Here is a 15,878-nt window from a genome sequence, read left to right as displayed (position 1 = left end):
GTAGGCCTTCGTAGGCCTTCCTAAGAACTTTAAGAAGTCGTATGTTGCTTCAGTTTTCCAAATTGAGATAATTTTCACTGAAAGAGCCTGCTTTGGCCACTCGCCGTAATAGCAGCGACTAAGGTCACATGATCATTTTCCCACAGATGGGTCGAAGTCAGAGAATATATCTTACCCTTCCCAGAATCCTTTGCAACATGATGCATCGCCTCATTATAGCAAAAGACACTCCTATTCACCATCGAAGTGGTTACGTAATTCCCTTGGTTACCGGATCACGCTATTTTGGTATGCCTTCGAGTGCCATATACTTTACGTGGTGATTGTTTCGATCATGGTTCACTACTCAAGTGCGTGATCTCGTTGACATAGTAACATTACGTAACTTCGATACTGAATTACTTTGTACATCACAGGTCCTTTGTTTTCAAGTTGACAATAGACTGCATGACATGGGTTCATAGTCATGAAATAAACGCATTTTGCAAGATCAGGATGTGCTCTGTTTGCAAGATCTGGATGTGCTCTGTTCACTCGGAAGTACATTTTGTATAGACCTATCGACCCATGTTGCACTAGATAGCAGATGAGTATGGGAGAACTGCATTATGGGAAGGGTGAGGTATCTTCTCTGGGTCGAAGTAACCAATTTGGTTCCGCTTCATCCGCCTGTTTGTGTGGAGGGAGCGGAACCAAACTGGCTGCTTCGTCCCATCTGTGGGAATATCGTCATTTTGCTAACGCCATACCGCGTAGACTTCATAGGGCCGTATTTCTTGTATGTCTAATTTGCAAGGATTTTTTAAACAAATGGAATCAGATGATGACATTAATAATGTACATGATGTAGGAAAGGATATATGGGACCTGAAATTTGTAAGTAAATGTGTGCTTTAGTACGGTATTCCGTTCACAAAATATGAAACAGTCAATGTCTGTGCTGATGAAACAAAGTTGGCCGGACATGGACATGGGGGGGGGGTTGGAAAAATTCTTGAAGTAGGCCTAGAGTGAATCCAACCCCTTTTGGCGCCAGAATAAGATTATGGTACAAATGCGCGCGAAGCGTATGAAAAATTTTGCCACAATAAAGTTCAAGTGATTCGCGAGAAGCGCGCAAAAATGGTTAAATATGAGGTTTATTATATTGTTTTGGTCAGTAACCCACATACAGCGTAAACATATTGGGGATGTTTATATGGACCATTCCCCTAGCAAAATATTGAGGGGGGGGTCTACGCCAATGCACTGAACACAACCACTGTATTTTAACCTGAACACAATGGACACGATTGAACACTGTCGGTGATTATCTTTCTGCCAGGTTATGATGGAGGATAACGAGAACAAACCTAAAAACAAAAACTATGGAGTGTGTGCTTTCTGGTGTCTGATGATGCTACTACTTGTTATTGCTGGACTTGTATTCGCAATCGGTAAGAGAATGGATTAGGCATGTATCGATATAGCGGTGGTGTCAACAGGAACCACGCTTATATTTTTGTTGATTCTGAACATAAAGCGTAAAAAGAAAATCGTTATAAATTTAGTTACCATTCAGATGTTTTGTCAGTATTTATACCACTCCACCATGACTCCACTGAATTACTTCTGTGGGATCTAACAATTAGTGATGCACATTATACCCACTCCATACACCCACCGGACCCTTACCCCGACCCAACTCACTCTACCCGCACACCCCACATGTTTGGCGTGCAGTTGTCTAAGGATGAAGACATCGTGTTTTCTATAAGAGTATCCAGGAAGTGGTAAAACAACATTAGCGCTATAACTTGGTTTGTTCTTGGTTTGACAATACACCATAATGATTATACTTGAGTTAAACAACTAATAATTGTCTTCACAAGTAAATCAACGATTTGGTGTTTATTTGATATTTTCCTGAGAAAGAAAGAAAGAAAGAAAGAAGAAAGAAGGAAAGAAAGAAAGAAAGAAAGAAAGAAAGAAAGAAAGAAAGAAAGAAAGAAAGAAGAAAGAAAGAAAGAAAGAAAGAAAGAAAGAAAGAAAGGAAGGAAGGAAGGAAGAAAGAAAGAAAGAATTAAGAAAGACAAACTCTTATATATTTTTCCGCATTCATTTTTTAGTGTATTTGACATTGATTGGCCCAAACATGAAAGCAGAGGAAGTACAAACAGGTCCAGTCTCCACCGTATGTAATAATTCAGCATGTGTTAGTTTATGTAAGTATCAAACATTATTATGTGTTGTATGTGTCCTACTTTATAGGGCGTGGCAAATTGGCAGTGGCGGCGACACGGGGGGGGGGATTCCCCCAGTCAGAATTCCCGCCCCCCCCCCCTGTTTCCCCCAGTAAAACCCAAAATTACGAACAAATTCCACGTTTTTCTTCAATTTTGCGCAAAATTTGTTTGATTTTGCCCCCCAAAAAAAAAATTACTTTGATCCCCAATGCCCCCCCGAAAAAATCCGGGCCCCGCCACTGCAAATTGGACGGGGTAATCTAGTCAAGTGGGTCGAAGAAGAGGTATATCTATTTGTTGAGTGAAAATTAGAACTTTAGAAGGATTTTTTTGTTGTTGTTTTGGCTAGAATACTTTGTTGCTCCGTTTTCATGTTTATATATTTTTGCATGATCTGAATGATCTGTACATATATAGATCCTGTTGACTGTTTGCTATAGGTATGCTGTCAAGAAAAGTTTTGAACTATTCAACACTCACATATTTTTGCTCAAATAATTGCAGTAAACCATTATATTTATTCCGTCATCTTTTTTTGTCCTTCGGCATATAGGTGAAGGTTGACTTGCTGTTGCAGTGCTGCAGGGTTGTTTTTTTATTTGTTTATAAATGTGTGCTGTTGTTGTTGCTCGGTTGTTGTTCAGCTCGTTCTTGCTATTGTCAGATTCTTCTTCTTCTTCAATTAATATTATTGTCGTTGTTATTTTCATAGAAATTATGTGTATTCCATAGGCTTAGGAACAATACAAGTTTAACATAACAGAGTTTTAATATGAAAATAAATCTAATAATTTCAACTTATTTGATTTTGCCACGTTGCGTCTGGAACCACCAAACATCGGGCAACTACCCTACCAGATAGACGCCAAAAGGTGATTATAGTCCGTCTAGAAGGACTACGCTGGTATACAGATACCATCTTTATGACCCAATACCGTACATGATCGAGATCAGGTGACCAGTCCAGTGGGTCAGTTGCCTGATGAAGTCTGGAGGTTCCTAGACTTCTCCGTAGTCCGCTTGCCAATTGTGCACTACTCTGGCTATTACATTTAAGCTTAAAACTCTGATTTAATTAATGAGTGCACAATTGATAGATTTTCACAACTGATCTTTTCAGTCACCGTACGCCCTCTGTGTGTTAGCTTCCCAAGTGGACTACTGACTTTGCCTTGAGAGTTAGGCCAATTTCTGGCCTAACTAAAATTGGTGATGATGTAATGCATCTTTAAAAATGAATCTGGCTTGTGATTGGTCGCCCAGACCTCGTTATTGTTTAAATCCTCCCGACGCGTACTGGTACCATTATGCGGCGCTTTTGTGCTGGTGGATGAACGTATGGATCTAGCGCGTATTGTACCACCATGCTTAGTCTTGTGGTTAGATTTTATTGATAAACAAGTATGATTGACAGTGTGTGAGTCGCGGGTAAAGTTCTGCTTAAAAGTGAAAGTCCATAGTCGATAATAAACTGGCAGATTCTAAAATTAGAATTGTTCAGTATTGAAGTGTCATTATAATCACAGTTATAATTATGCCATTATGATATGTTGCATTCAATAATATAAGCCTACGTAGGGCCTATACTTTACTTTTACTGTCACAAATATAATTATATAGCCTAAACTTTTTCATAACCATTTTATACTAGTATTTTGATGTAGGCCTACTAAATATCAGTATAATTTCGAGTTCAACTGAATGCGTTCATCATGATTAATAACATTTTTATTTATCAAAAATCGACTATGGCATAGTCTAGGAGGTTCCAGACGCAAAATTAAGTTTATAAGCTTAAACCTGAAAAATGTAGGTCTTTTTTTTTTGGGGGCAAACTATAGCTTCAATATGAAAGGTCGAAATTTTCAATTGAGCGTCGGCTTTTCATCCCAGCTACATACACTTAAAGTACATATCATTAGATTTATACAATTTGCTTCGAGGACTATTAAATTTCAAAAATATAAATTTTTAATCATTTGCCATCAAATGTGTATTAGGCCTATATCGCGAATTTCAAAAAATCATTTGATATCAGAAGGATATTCCTTGTTTTTAACATGCAATTCGAACATGCAAACGTAGCTATCCGAGCTAGAACTAGCCCCGTTCACAAACCGCGACGCCTATGGCTGGCCGCAACCGCCACAACGTAGCGAGGTGGAATATCTTCGATCATCATATAGGTATCAGAGTACATCACAGAGACTGTGCTAATCCGAGCCCTTAATTCCAAAATTAAAACTTGATAAGAATATTCACTGATTACTCCTGAAGGTCAACGTTAATCACATGGCGTATAGCCATCCATATGAAATGATCCATTACATTCAAAATGAAAGGTGGTCATTAAACCGTATCCAACTACACAAAATATGACAAAGTTTAATGATCAACTCAGCAACAAAGCTGTCACGAAATAGAAATAAAATTGAATACAAAAGGTAGCAGATATAACAAGAATTGTCTTTAAAAAGACAAAGTTCACGGATCAAGTGTAGGGCCTATATTAGTTTGTTCTAATTTTCAATGTTCATATCTAACCTACTCTGCACTGATTTTATATACAATACATAAGCGATTTGATGTATAATGATACCTAGGCCTATATCCTGACTCTGGCAAAAACCTTTTTTTTTTTTCAATCTCATTTGTCCTTCATGATTGTAAGCCACCTATACAGGAAACAAATTTGGAAAAAGCCTTACAAACGAGGGTATGAGATATTAGGGAATTACATCATAGCCTCTTAACCACATGCTTGGTGGGCTACAATAGCTATTCAAGACACATGGTATGTAAGGGATAAACAGTACATGCATATGATCTATGAATCCAAACAGCGTATAGTTTACAAAAAGAAAAATACATTTACAAATAGAAGCCTGAAAACGAATAATTATAATAGCAAGAACTTTCTTTAAAAACAACGCCATGGATGAAGATCATGTTTCATAAATTTGCACTGACAAGTACTTGGAATGCTATAATTTTTTTTTTTTTTTGCGTGGCATAACCATGATAACTAAACAGGTTGGAAATATCGTATTTAATTACCACCAACCATCTACGAGTATATTCAGACGACCTTAAGAATGTTTGCTGCTCAAGGGTGATCATATCAACCAAGTTTCATGACGATCCAACTATGTTCCTTTCCAGCCCACTCGCTGCTTCAAACAATGGACTCCAGCGTGAAGCCCTGTGATGATTTCTACGATTATGCGTGCGGTAACTGGATCAAGAACACCATCGTACCAGATGGACGTGATCAAGCCACTACTATGTATTCTGATATGGACAGGCAACAAGATTTGAGAGGTAAAGATATAATGACAATAAATCCCGTAAAAGGGACTACCTCCGTATATATATGTTTTATCTGTGAATTATGTTTGATGTATAAGTGTAGGGTGTAACTGAAGAATGGAATCAAGTTTTCGTTATATGTTTCTTGGAATGGACGGGAACCAAGATTTATAAAGGATCAAGTAAAATTAAACGCAAACATTTTTTATTCCACCCATTTCCCCAGACGTAAATATTCATTTTTCCCTGAACAAACATCTCAGAGCTGTTTCATTTATAATTTTTATCATTATTATATTAATTTAATGATACTATGTTTTTTGTTTACTTTGCTGTAGTTCTCTTCGAAGCTCCTGACAAATTGGACGAACCGGAAGCTATCAAGAAAGCAAGAACATTTTACGACTCTTGCATGGACAAAGGTATGAAAATACAGTATTGTCACTTTTTATGTCAAGCATATTTAGGCATCAACAGCTGAAATTAGAGATAGCGCAGACGAAACTTTGACCAGGTAGGCTACAAGTGACCTGGTAACGGAGGTCGCTGTAGATAGCTGGTTGGGGTGTTGTTTTACAGGACAGGCTCGTGTAGCCAACAATCTGGCTTATATTACCCTGATGCGGGGACTTGCACCCGGGAGCTCTCGCACCAAAGGCAAAGACCTTAATCAGTATATATACTCACTAATAAAAAGTTGAAGTACCTACTGTCAAACACTCTCAGAAAAAGGCTTCTTGGCTGTCCTGTATGTAGAACCATCAGTAGCATGGCATTTTTCAGAGGAAGGTGGGGGGACGGAGAAAGTGGGGAAAGACAACTTTCAAGAGAGAGCAAGATTTGAAGAAAATTGTCAAAATGAGAAAAAAAGAAAAAAAAGGGGCCTAAATATCTTAAATATCAAAGTTCCCCTTTGCACCCCCTTTGGCTATGTCAATGAGAACCAACAAGTGGAAAGATTCTTTAAAATGGCAAGAACTTCAAAATGGTTCCTTCTGGCCTTTAATACATAACCTTTTTCAGGTCAAAGTGGTTCATTCTGGCCATTGTAAAACATAAGGTTCCACATACAGGATAGTTGAAGAACCTTTAAAGGTTCTACTACTTAGAACTTTTTTTTATAAAAGTGAAGGAATGCCGTGAAGGTAACACATGCAACAAAGTCACGGTGGCTCAGTGGATACGGCCTTGGACTCATAATCTGAGAGCTTGCTCGACGTGCGTGGGTTCGAGTCCCCGTCCCGCCACCGTGTTGTGCCCACTGGGCAAGGCGCTTTGCCTCGCTTGCCTCCCACCCAGGTGCAATGGGAAGCTGTTAGGGGTAGTCACAGTCGTTGTACTGATGAACCCTGCTCCATTTGTAGGCTGCAAACGTGGTTCCGATTATTCTAATGACGGCGGAATAAATGTAAAGCGCTTTGAGGCTGTTTACGGCATAAAGCGCTATATAAATATCTACATTTATTTATTTTATTTATTTAAAGAGCCACCAAACATTTAGTGGACAAGAGCCACTCCGATTGAGCGGCTCTTTTCGGAGCCACCAAATCTTCAATAGGAAAATGGGTGACAAAATTACTACCATCTATTGACAATGGAAGGGTAACAAAACCTGAAATATGCATATCACTACCATTTGCTGCTCGAGCAAGACTTATACGCGAGTTTTGCATTTTGTAAGAACCAATTTGTAATAAACATATCATAATCGATTAAATTAGGCAAGAGCTATATAATTCTGACGAAAGCTTGACAGCGTTATATTGGTTAAGAAAACCTCAATTTATATAATGACGACAAATTTTACAATTACAGAGACACGCGAGGCAAATGGTATAGATGTTATCAACGGTGGGGTAGAAGGTGTATTCGGTGGGTGGCCTATACTGGAGAGCAATCCAGGCGGGAATTTCAATGCTGATAATTTCGACATGACAACATTGATGACGGGATTGTTCGTCCATGCTGGCAGTACATCGATAGCCCGAGCTACTGCAAAGTATTATGAAGACACAGAGGAATTCAAACTTGAGGTAGGATTGTATATGAAGTTAAGCGATGTTGCTCAAAATGCTGAAATAATATTAGTAATAACAGTCAGAAAAGATTATTGCCAATTTTAAGACGAATTAACAAGATAAATTGAAAGAAACTTTATTGCCTATTTTGAATGTTAACGCGGAATTCTATGGAGGGATTTTTTAAAATGTCTGAATTAAAGAAATCAGTCTGAAAAAGATGAACCAACTTCATATTATAAGATCGTACATTATGGCCTGATATTTCAAAAAACACTGTAACATGGTTTCTTGTCGAGCTTTTGGCATAGTGTCTTGTAAGCACACATGCCTTCAACAATAGAAAACTTAAAAAATAGAAATAAATATGTCTTGGTCGAGGACACAAGCTAAGACTCATACCGTAAAAACTCGATAGTTAGCATATGTGCTTACTATCAAACGCTTTAAAACATGCAAACATGAAGAGCCCGTCCATGAGTGTAAAGGGGTTTGAGCAAATCATAGTTATATACGAACAAGTAAACCTGTAAATGTGTGTCTCAACTCCATTAGCTCAGTTGGTAAAGCGACGGACTTTGGTACATTTTCATGTTTTCAAAACCGCTCGATAGTAAGCACATGTGCTAACAAGCGAGTTTTTCCGGTATGCTCAATTGAGACATGTCTGTAGTAAGTCAAAATCGAAACCGGTTTATGTTGATGCGTCTTACATTCAAGACGTCTCCTGCATGGACCAAGACATGATAGTGTGTCTTCAATTTTGAGTTGTCTTGCGTAATGCGACTTTGTGTCATAACTCAAACACCAGATTCAGAGGACGTGTCTCAGACTGTCTTCAGACAAGACACATGGTTGATTCTATTTCATATTGTTGAAGACATGTCTAGTTGCAAGAAACAATTCACTTTTTCGGTAAATCCCATAAGCCTTTGCGAATACACCTGAGAACTCGTCATTTGACGTCACGCCGCCTTGCAATGCGCAGTAATGTTCGATAAACGATGTGCGCATCGGCGCAGATCGGGTGACGTCAAATGACGAGTTCTCATACTCGCAAAGGCTTATGGGATTTACCGAAAAAAATGAACTGAGAATATACGAAATATAATCCTTTATCTTCCCTATTCTGTTTTTTTTATCAAGCAGAATTTTTTTTGAAACATAAGGAGGACTCGGAAGGACCTGTGCAGATATGTTGACCAATTTTAGTGTTTGTTTGTATGTTTATTTTTGTTTGTTTGTTTCAGATATCGGCTGGAAAGTTCTCAACAATGCCGAACATAGAATATCTAGTTGGCAACAACTACCAAAAGGTATGATGTTGTTTGTTTATTGGTGGGATTGTTTATTATTATTATTATTATTATTATTATTATTATTATTATTATTATTATTAGTGTTATTATTAGTGTTATTATGTATTATTATTATTATTATTATTATTATTATTATTATTATTATTAGTGTATTATTATTATTATTATTATTATTATTATTATTATTATTATTATTATTATTATTAGTGTTATTATTAGTGTTATTATGTATTATTATTATTATTATTATTATTATTATTATTATTATTATTAGTATTATTATTATTATTATTATTATTATTATTATTATTATTAGTGTTATTATTATTATTATTATTATTATTATTATTAGTGTTATTATTATTATTATTATTATTATTATTATTATTATTACAAACGACACCGGGGGCTCTTCGAATAAATTTGTACGGGGATGTGCCACGCATATTTTCGGATGCTGACTTTCTCTATACCTACTTTTTGCTGATTTTGCAACCCATCATTAAACCCTTTTTCTCAAAAAGCAACCAAATTTGCCAACATTTTTGCCATTTTTGCCCAAATGTGCCCAATTGGGCGCATTGGTCTGCGCTGTAAACCCACCCATTGATATACCAAAATCGTTGAAAAAGAAACCCCAAAACTGTAACACCATGAAGACCCCCCCATGTAAGCGTCCTCATACGTATAAATAAACCATGTAATCAGCACCCTCTCACTCAATGATGTCACTGTGTCATAAGGAGTATGATACTGGGGCACAGTGTCATCGCCCCGATATCTTCATGGCGGAAATCGTCACGGTAGGTTGAATCCACAGCCACGCGTGGCCATTTTGTTCCGACCTGTTTAATAGTTTTGAGACGCATAATGGGCCGAGGACATCCGACTAAGGCTATTGACAATATCCTGATGACTGACCTCTGTAGATGTCAGTGAGCATGATATACGCCATAACGTCATCTGCTTTTAGACTGCCTCCACTAGTCTCCATTAAAATCAGAATTTTTGTCAGTTTTTGAGCTCAATACGCACGGTTCTTTCTCAATACACAAGCTAACAACTATCATATTCTTTCAACACATATATTCAAGTACAAGCCTTAAAATCGGCTTCTTTAGAATAAATAATTACGGGAGATATTCATCATTTTCTACCCCGGTATCCAAAGATTAATCGTCTGAATATTAAATCGTGCATAGCACATATCACGTGTATCGATCCCGGGTATTGATTTTAGTGTCTCTGCTGTACAATATAATTATTTACCAAGCGATGTCGGTGTGTGAGGTCCCAGGTTCGAATCCTTGTGATGCCGATTTTGGAAGATCATTTCCAGAGCGGCTTTATTGTTTGTCTTTGTAATGCAGGCAGATGAGGGCGACAACTTGAGTCCAGTCCTCGTTTACGGAATTTATAGGGTTAGGGTTTAGGATCGGGTAGAGCAGTCTTTTAATAAGACAAGTAGAGTTGCATCCTATTCGGCAATCGCTCCCGTGTTTTCATATTTGAAAGTATAATTCATTATAAATTAACTTATGACCACTTTTGTTTAAAATAGACGGCGGTACATGGTCTAGAGCCGACGTTTTCGCCAGTTAATGTGCTTCAGTTCAGTTTCAGTTCAGTTCAGTTTTATTTCATCAAATTCCATCCATACAAATAATTACAATATAAAAAGGTTTTACAAACATCGTATAATATGGTGAAAATGATGAGGATGCCACTGAACGCAGAGCGTGTTGTTGTGACACCCTTTACAAAAGTTAGTGCTTTCTGCATAACGTAAAATGGTAGGAAGAATTGTCCTAAACAATATCAATATTTGCTTCTCTCCTCTTTGTCTAACGTAGGAGCAGGATGCTTTACTAGACTACGTGACCAATGCGGCTCTCATTCTTGGAGCTAATCCATCCATCGCAAGGCAAGAAATGGGTGCCGTGGTGAACCTGGAGACGAAGCTTGCTCAGGTAAGTTGGGGACACTACTGTTGTAAGTTGGGGACTATGTAGTGCATGGCAGTGACTGCACCCCACCCCCCCCCACACACACACACACAATTATTAAATTCCACCATCTAAGGACATGACACGTCCACACGTGAGCTATATCAATGAGATTTTGTCAGTGCAATCACTGGTCCTTATGTACATTATGGTCCAAAAATGGTCTCATAGGTATGTTCACTTTTTTTACAGGTGGCACTAGATGCCAATAACCCGCTGCCCCAGTTACTGTGCATAAACTGCAAGATTGAGAAAATTGAGGCAAGCAGCATTATTAAGATCCTGCTTTTAAAGGGTTGCAGTGCCTAGAAAATTGATGATGAAATGAAATTTATCTTCGGTGGTGATTGTGATATGTAAGTGTCGCTTTTTGGAAAAGGAATTTTTATTTCATCACAGATTTTCTGGGCACTGTAACCCTTAAAATGGAACTTAATCATGCTGCATGCCTCAATTTTCTCCATTTTGCTGGTTATGCGGTTATATAGGCAGGTAGTGACATCTAGCTCCTGTAAAAAAAAGTAGACATACTTATGAGACCATTTTTGCACCATAGTGTACATAAGGACCAGTGATTGCCCTGCCAAAATTTCATTGATATAGCTCTTTCACTTCTAGGCGATTTCTAAAACTTTTTGATACCCCCTCGTATACGTGTAAAACAAGTCCAAATTTAAGATATCCAGCTGGATTGGTTAGGTGCAACTTGAATTAAAATAGCGCCCTCATCGTCCACAATGGGTGCAGATTTTCAAATGGAAAAGCATATTTGAGTTCTTTGATCAAGCCAGATAATTATATATGGCTCCGGTAATCCCATTCGGCCTAATATTAAAATTTAAAAAAGAAGGGAAATCAAATAGCTTGAAAGGGTTGTAGAACATGTGAGTGACCCAATGAAATACAAGAAAGAATAATTATTATCCCAGCCAAAAAACAGACATGGTGATGTTTTTTTGTCATTGAATCAATAAACTGAATGTATATTTGCCTTGTCTCTGCTGCAGGCCTATCTCGATAACCAGCCAACTCCTGACAACGTCATGACTGTACGTGAAATGCAAGCCATGTATCCTGATGTAAGAAGTGACTTACTATTTAAGTTATAAGACAAAATTTATCAAAAAGACTAGTCTGTGTCTGACATCAGGGCAAAGGCGCGGCGTGATTGGTTGCTGACCTGAGCAGTACGGCATTTTCGGCCTGGTTGACTGGATGTCATACGCAAATTAATCTTTTTATTATTTTGTCGAATTATATTATATATCATGGTACAAATTCAGTATCCATGGTATCTATCTATATCTAAAAAAACGTTTTAAAAGTGTTGTAAAAATTTAATTGTAATTTTTTTGTAAAAAATTGAAAAAAACTTTTTCAACAGGTAGGGTCTAAAAATAATATTTTTGTCGGAATGTTTGCAGCAAGTTTTCAAAAATGATTTTCGAATGTTATCAGAACGTTTTTTTATACCTTTAATAACTCAACATTTAAACGTTTTCTGTCAAACTTTTTGTGTTTGGCGGGTATTATGCCTCTCAAATAAATTTAAAAAAATACAATGCGCGATTAAAAGAGAGACATGCTCAAAACATTTAATCTTAATGTTTTTCTTTATTTTAAGATTGACTGGACGGTGTTTCTCACCACATTAATTCCTGAATCAGTGGCTACTATTACCGATGATTTCAAAGTTGTTAACGTTGATGGTGATTACCTTACAGAAGCCTTTAGAATTCTGAGTGAAGAACCAGCAAGGTAAGATAATTGACTCATGATATATGATGTAGGCCTACTCAAATGGAATTTAAGTTGTTAAAAAGGTACAAAAGTTATTAAAGGTACTTAAAATTTGTCATACTGCAGTTACTGTCCGTTTTCCTATACACAATACACAGTGCTCTCACCATTGAGGTGTGACCTCTACAAATAGTGTATGTTAGAAGTATAGGCCATTGCCTAGTTAACGTCACTGTGTGAAAAATAACCGGCCAATATTTAAAGTAGGCTACTCTCTGAAATTCTAGAAAATATAGTTTTGTAACATGTCCTAATTATTTAGCTAATTTAGGTGTTTGGAAATATTCGCACTTTGGTGTTTTAGTGTATGTTATAGGTAATATAGGACATTACCTAGTTAACGTCACTGTGTGAAAAATAACCGGCCAATATTTAAAGTTCTCTCTGAAATTCTAGAAAATATAGTTTTGTAACATGTCCGAAATTTTTAGCCAATTTAGGTGTTTGGAAATAATCGCACTTTGGTGTTTTAGGAAGGATATGTGAACGACAGATAACACCAATGAAGAAATTATTTCCAAACCGTGTTGATGGTCTACAATCATTATGTTTCTCATTTTCAAGAATGCTGGTTAACAATAAACAGACTATTGTCTCATTTAGTAAACAAATGCCCACACAGTATTGTTACCTCGCGTTTGCTTTATAATCGGTTACCCAACTGAAACTATAATACCAGCTCATTGCAATACCGAACAGGTAAGACAGAAACATGTGTAGTGTGATTTAACCAGAGAAGATCTGATTTAACATAGTTGAGCTGTTTTCAATTAGTGTTATCTTGGTTTAATAGCTTTTAATGGGGTTTAAGTCCTGCAAAGGTCGTGGTGAATTCTACTGTAGACATGACTGCATCATGTTCATTAGAAACATGTTTATTTGAAACATGCTAAATACCTCTGCTTCAAAAGAAACCTGAGGGATGGAGTAAGTAGCAACCTTATCAACCCACTAACCCTAACCCACTAACCATAACCCACTAACCCTAACCCTAACTCACTAACCGTAATGTAACATTAACCAACAGTATTGCCTTGTGGAAATATAAATTATTGGCTTTCTTGACTAAAATCATATAAGATCAATATATTAATAATAACTGCAGTTTTTTTAGTTAAATGGCTAAAACTGGAAAATTATGGTTCCTGCTATCCCGCTCGCCTCAAAGATGACAGATTGTTTAAGGGATATAAGTTTTCTGTAACGTAATGTGGTCCACACTACGTTGTAGATAGAAGACTATTAGATTACATGCTTTGTCGATGATCTATACTGTTTCAGGTTGTTAGCAGACTGGATGCTGTGGTTGTGCTATCACGATGCTATGCCGTACCTCAATGACGAAATCCGCAATAATTACTACGAGTTTCTGGCAATAGTTGAAGGGACACCGGTCAGAGAGTATTATCAAGATTGCGTAGATTTGGTCCATAAACTTCTGCCAAGTGCCACAGCCCGTCTATATGCCGATGCCTACCTTCCAACGGAGTCCCAATCCCTGGTAATTATTCCAAAGATATTTTCACGTTATTTTAGACCAGAGTGGTACACCGTAAACCCCCGTCTACAAGCATATAGAAGCGCCTGTGATGAAAGCGAAATTCATGCAGACGCCCTCCATAATATCATACCATTATGGAATTTGAGCAAATCAATTACCGACACAAGCAGGTAATATTTTCCAAGTGAAGGCCAATGAGCTGTATGAGTTATATCGTTGTTCAAATACCGTAAAAATTCGATAATAAGCATATGTGCCTATTAACGAGTTGCTCAGACAAAAACGAATTTTTAGGGTAGTCGTTTTTATACTTTTTCATTGTGTTTCTTTTAATTTACTAAAATATGTATAACTCAGATGTAAATTAAAAGAAAAAAATTAAAAAGTTTACCCTACTACCCAAAAATTAGTTCTTGTCCGAGCAACTCGTTAATAGGCACATTTATGCTTATTATCAATTTTTACAGTATGACAATTATTTAAGGGGAGTCGTAACACCAGCGAAATGCATTTTTTAAATTTTATTAACAGATTGACGGAATTGCAGAGAATATAAGAACGACGCTTACGGATTTGATTGGCAAAAGCAGTTCGTTTATGGTTGTTTCGGCAAAGGAAGCGGCGAAGGCTGCAGTATGTATACACTACATGTTAATATATTTATTTACCGTACTTGTCTTATCTATTTTCTGTAAATGTTTTCGTTCATACTTGTATATTTTTAGCATTTCATATTTTTGTTTATGCGTCTATGATGTCTATTATATACTATTTTTTTCATTCATTTATTCAACTAGTTATGAAAGACAAAATCAAATTCAAAACCCAATATTAATAATAATAATATCCTCTACCCGTGCGCATGGCTATAGGCCTATTCGAGAATAAAGTTAAACCATGCAATTATTTCCTTCTCATTGACAAAGTAAGACCAGGTACAAAAATTTTACAAAACAGTATTAATTAATTAACTAATTAATTAATTTACTTATTAATTAATTAATTTTACAAAACAGTATTAATTAATTAACTAATTAATTAATTTACTTATTAATTTATTTATTTATTTATTTATTTATTTATTTATTTATTTTTTATTAATTAATTAATTAATTTATTTATTTATTTATTTATTTATCTATTTATCTATTTAGGCCTATTGTTTGATGATCGCATTAGCGTGAAACTCTGGAGTTATAACTTTCGTTCTACAAGTTCTACTCGTATTTATTTATTTATTTATTTATTTATTTATTTATTTATTTATTTATAAATAAAATTAATTAATTAATTAATAATTAATTAATTAATTGATTTACTAATTATTTATTTACTTATTTATTTATTTATTTATTTATTTATTTGTATGATTGATTGATTGATTGATTTTGTATCGATTATTTTTCCATCAGGTGAAAGAAGCAATTATTAGTGTTGGGGTACCGGATTACGTTCGAGAAAACGGCGCCCTCAATAAAAGCATCTGGATGTAAGTTAATAGCGAAATATTTTTTTTATTAAGTTTTTTACTAAGGCTACCAACCATTATGGAATTGCCGCACCCTACAGTTTCATCAGTTCCGCATGATTTTTCTAAAATTTTACTTTTTTCCCACATTTTTTCGGGTTATGTTTTGTTCTGAGGGGAGGGGAAAAACCGGGGAAAAAGGCCCAAGTTTTCGCAGAATGACGCTGCCACT

The 15,878-nt window shown here is 36.3% G+C and overlaps 1 protein-coding gene across 1 annotated transcript; it reads left to right on the top strand.

Moving 5' to 3' along the window:
- The first annotated feature begins 755 nt into the window (after positions 1-755).
- LOC140167483 (phosphate-regulating neutral endopeptidase PHEX-like) lies at positions 756-15,671 on the top strand. Its single transcript, XM_072190788.1, has 13 exons — positions 756-876; positions 1,325-1,436; positions 2,109-2,204; positions 5,388-5,546; positions 5,873-5,956; positions 7,350-7,567; positions 8,803-8,868; positions 10,725-10,841; positions 11,885-11,956; positions 12,502-12,635; positions 13,959-14,178; positions 14,710-14,811; positions 15,591-15,671. The coding sequence occupies exons 1-13, from the start codon at positions 781-783 to the stop codon at positions 15,669-15,671; spliced, it is 1,557 nt and encodes a 518-aa protein (XP_072046889.1). The 5' UTR covers positions 756-780.
- The last annotated feature ends 207 nt before the right edge of the window (positions 15,672-15,878 follow it).

The sequence above is a fragment of the Amphiura filiformis genome, chromosome 13 (genome assembly GCF_039555335.1).
Source record: "Amphiura filiformis chromosome 13, Afil_fr2py, whole genome shotgun sequence".
Lineage (NCBI taxonomy): Eukaryota > Metazoa > Echinodermata > Ophiuroidea > Amphilepidida > Amphiuridae > Amphiura > Amphiura filiformis.
The sequence above is the reverse complement of the archived record's forward strand: the minus strand, read 5'-3'. Positions and strand labels throughout refer to the sequence as shown.

Bases quoted from the DNA above. Each gene is read 5' to 3' on its own strand.
- LOC140167483 (XM_072190788.1), top strand. From the start codon at position 781: ATGTCTAATTTGCAAGGATTTTTTAAACAAATGGAATCAGATGATGAC. The intron at 2,205-5,387 runs GTAAGTATCAAA...GTTCCTTTCCAG, and splicing joins TTCAGCATGTGTTAGTTTAT to CCCACTCGCTGCTTCAAACA. The intron at 14,812-15,590 runs GTATGTATACAC...TTTTTCCATCAG, and splicing joins AGGAAGCGGCGAAGGCTGCA to GTGAAAGAAGCAATTATTAG.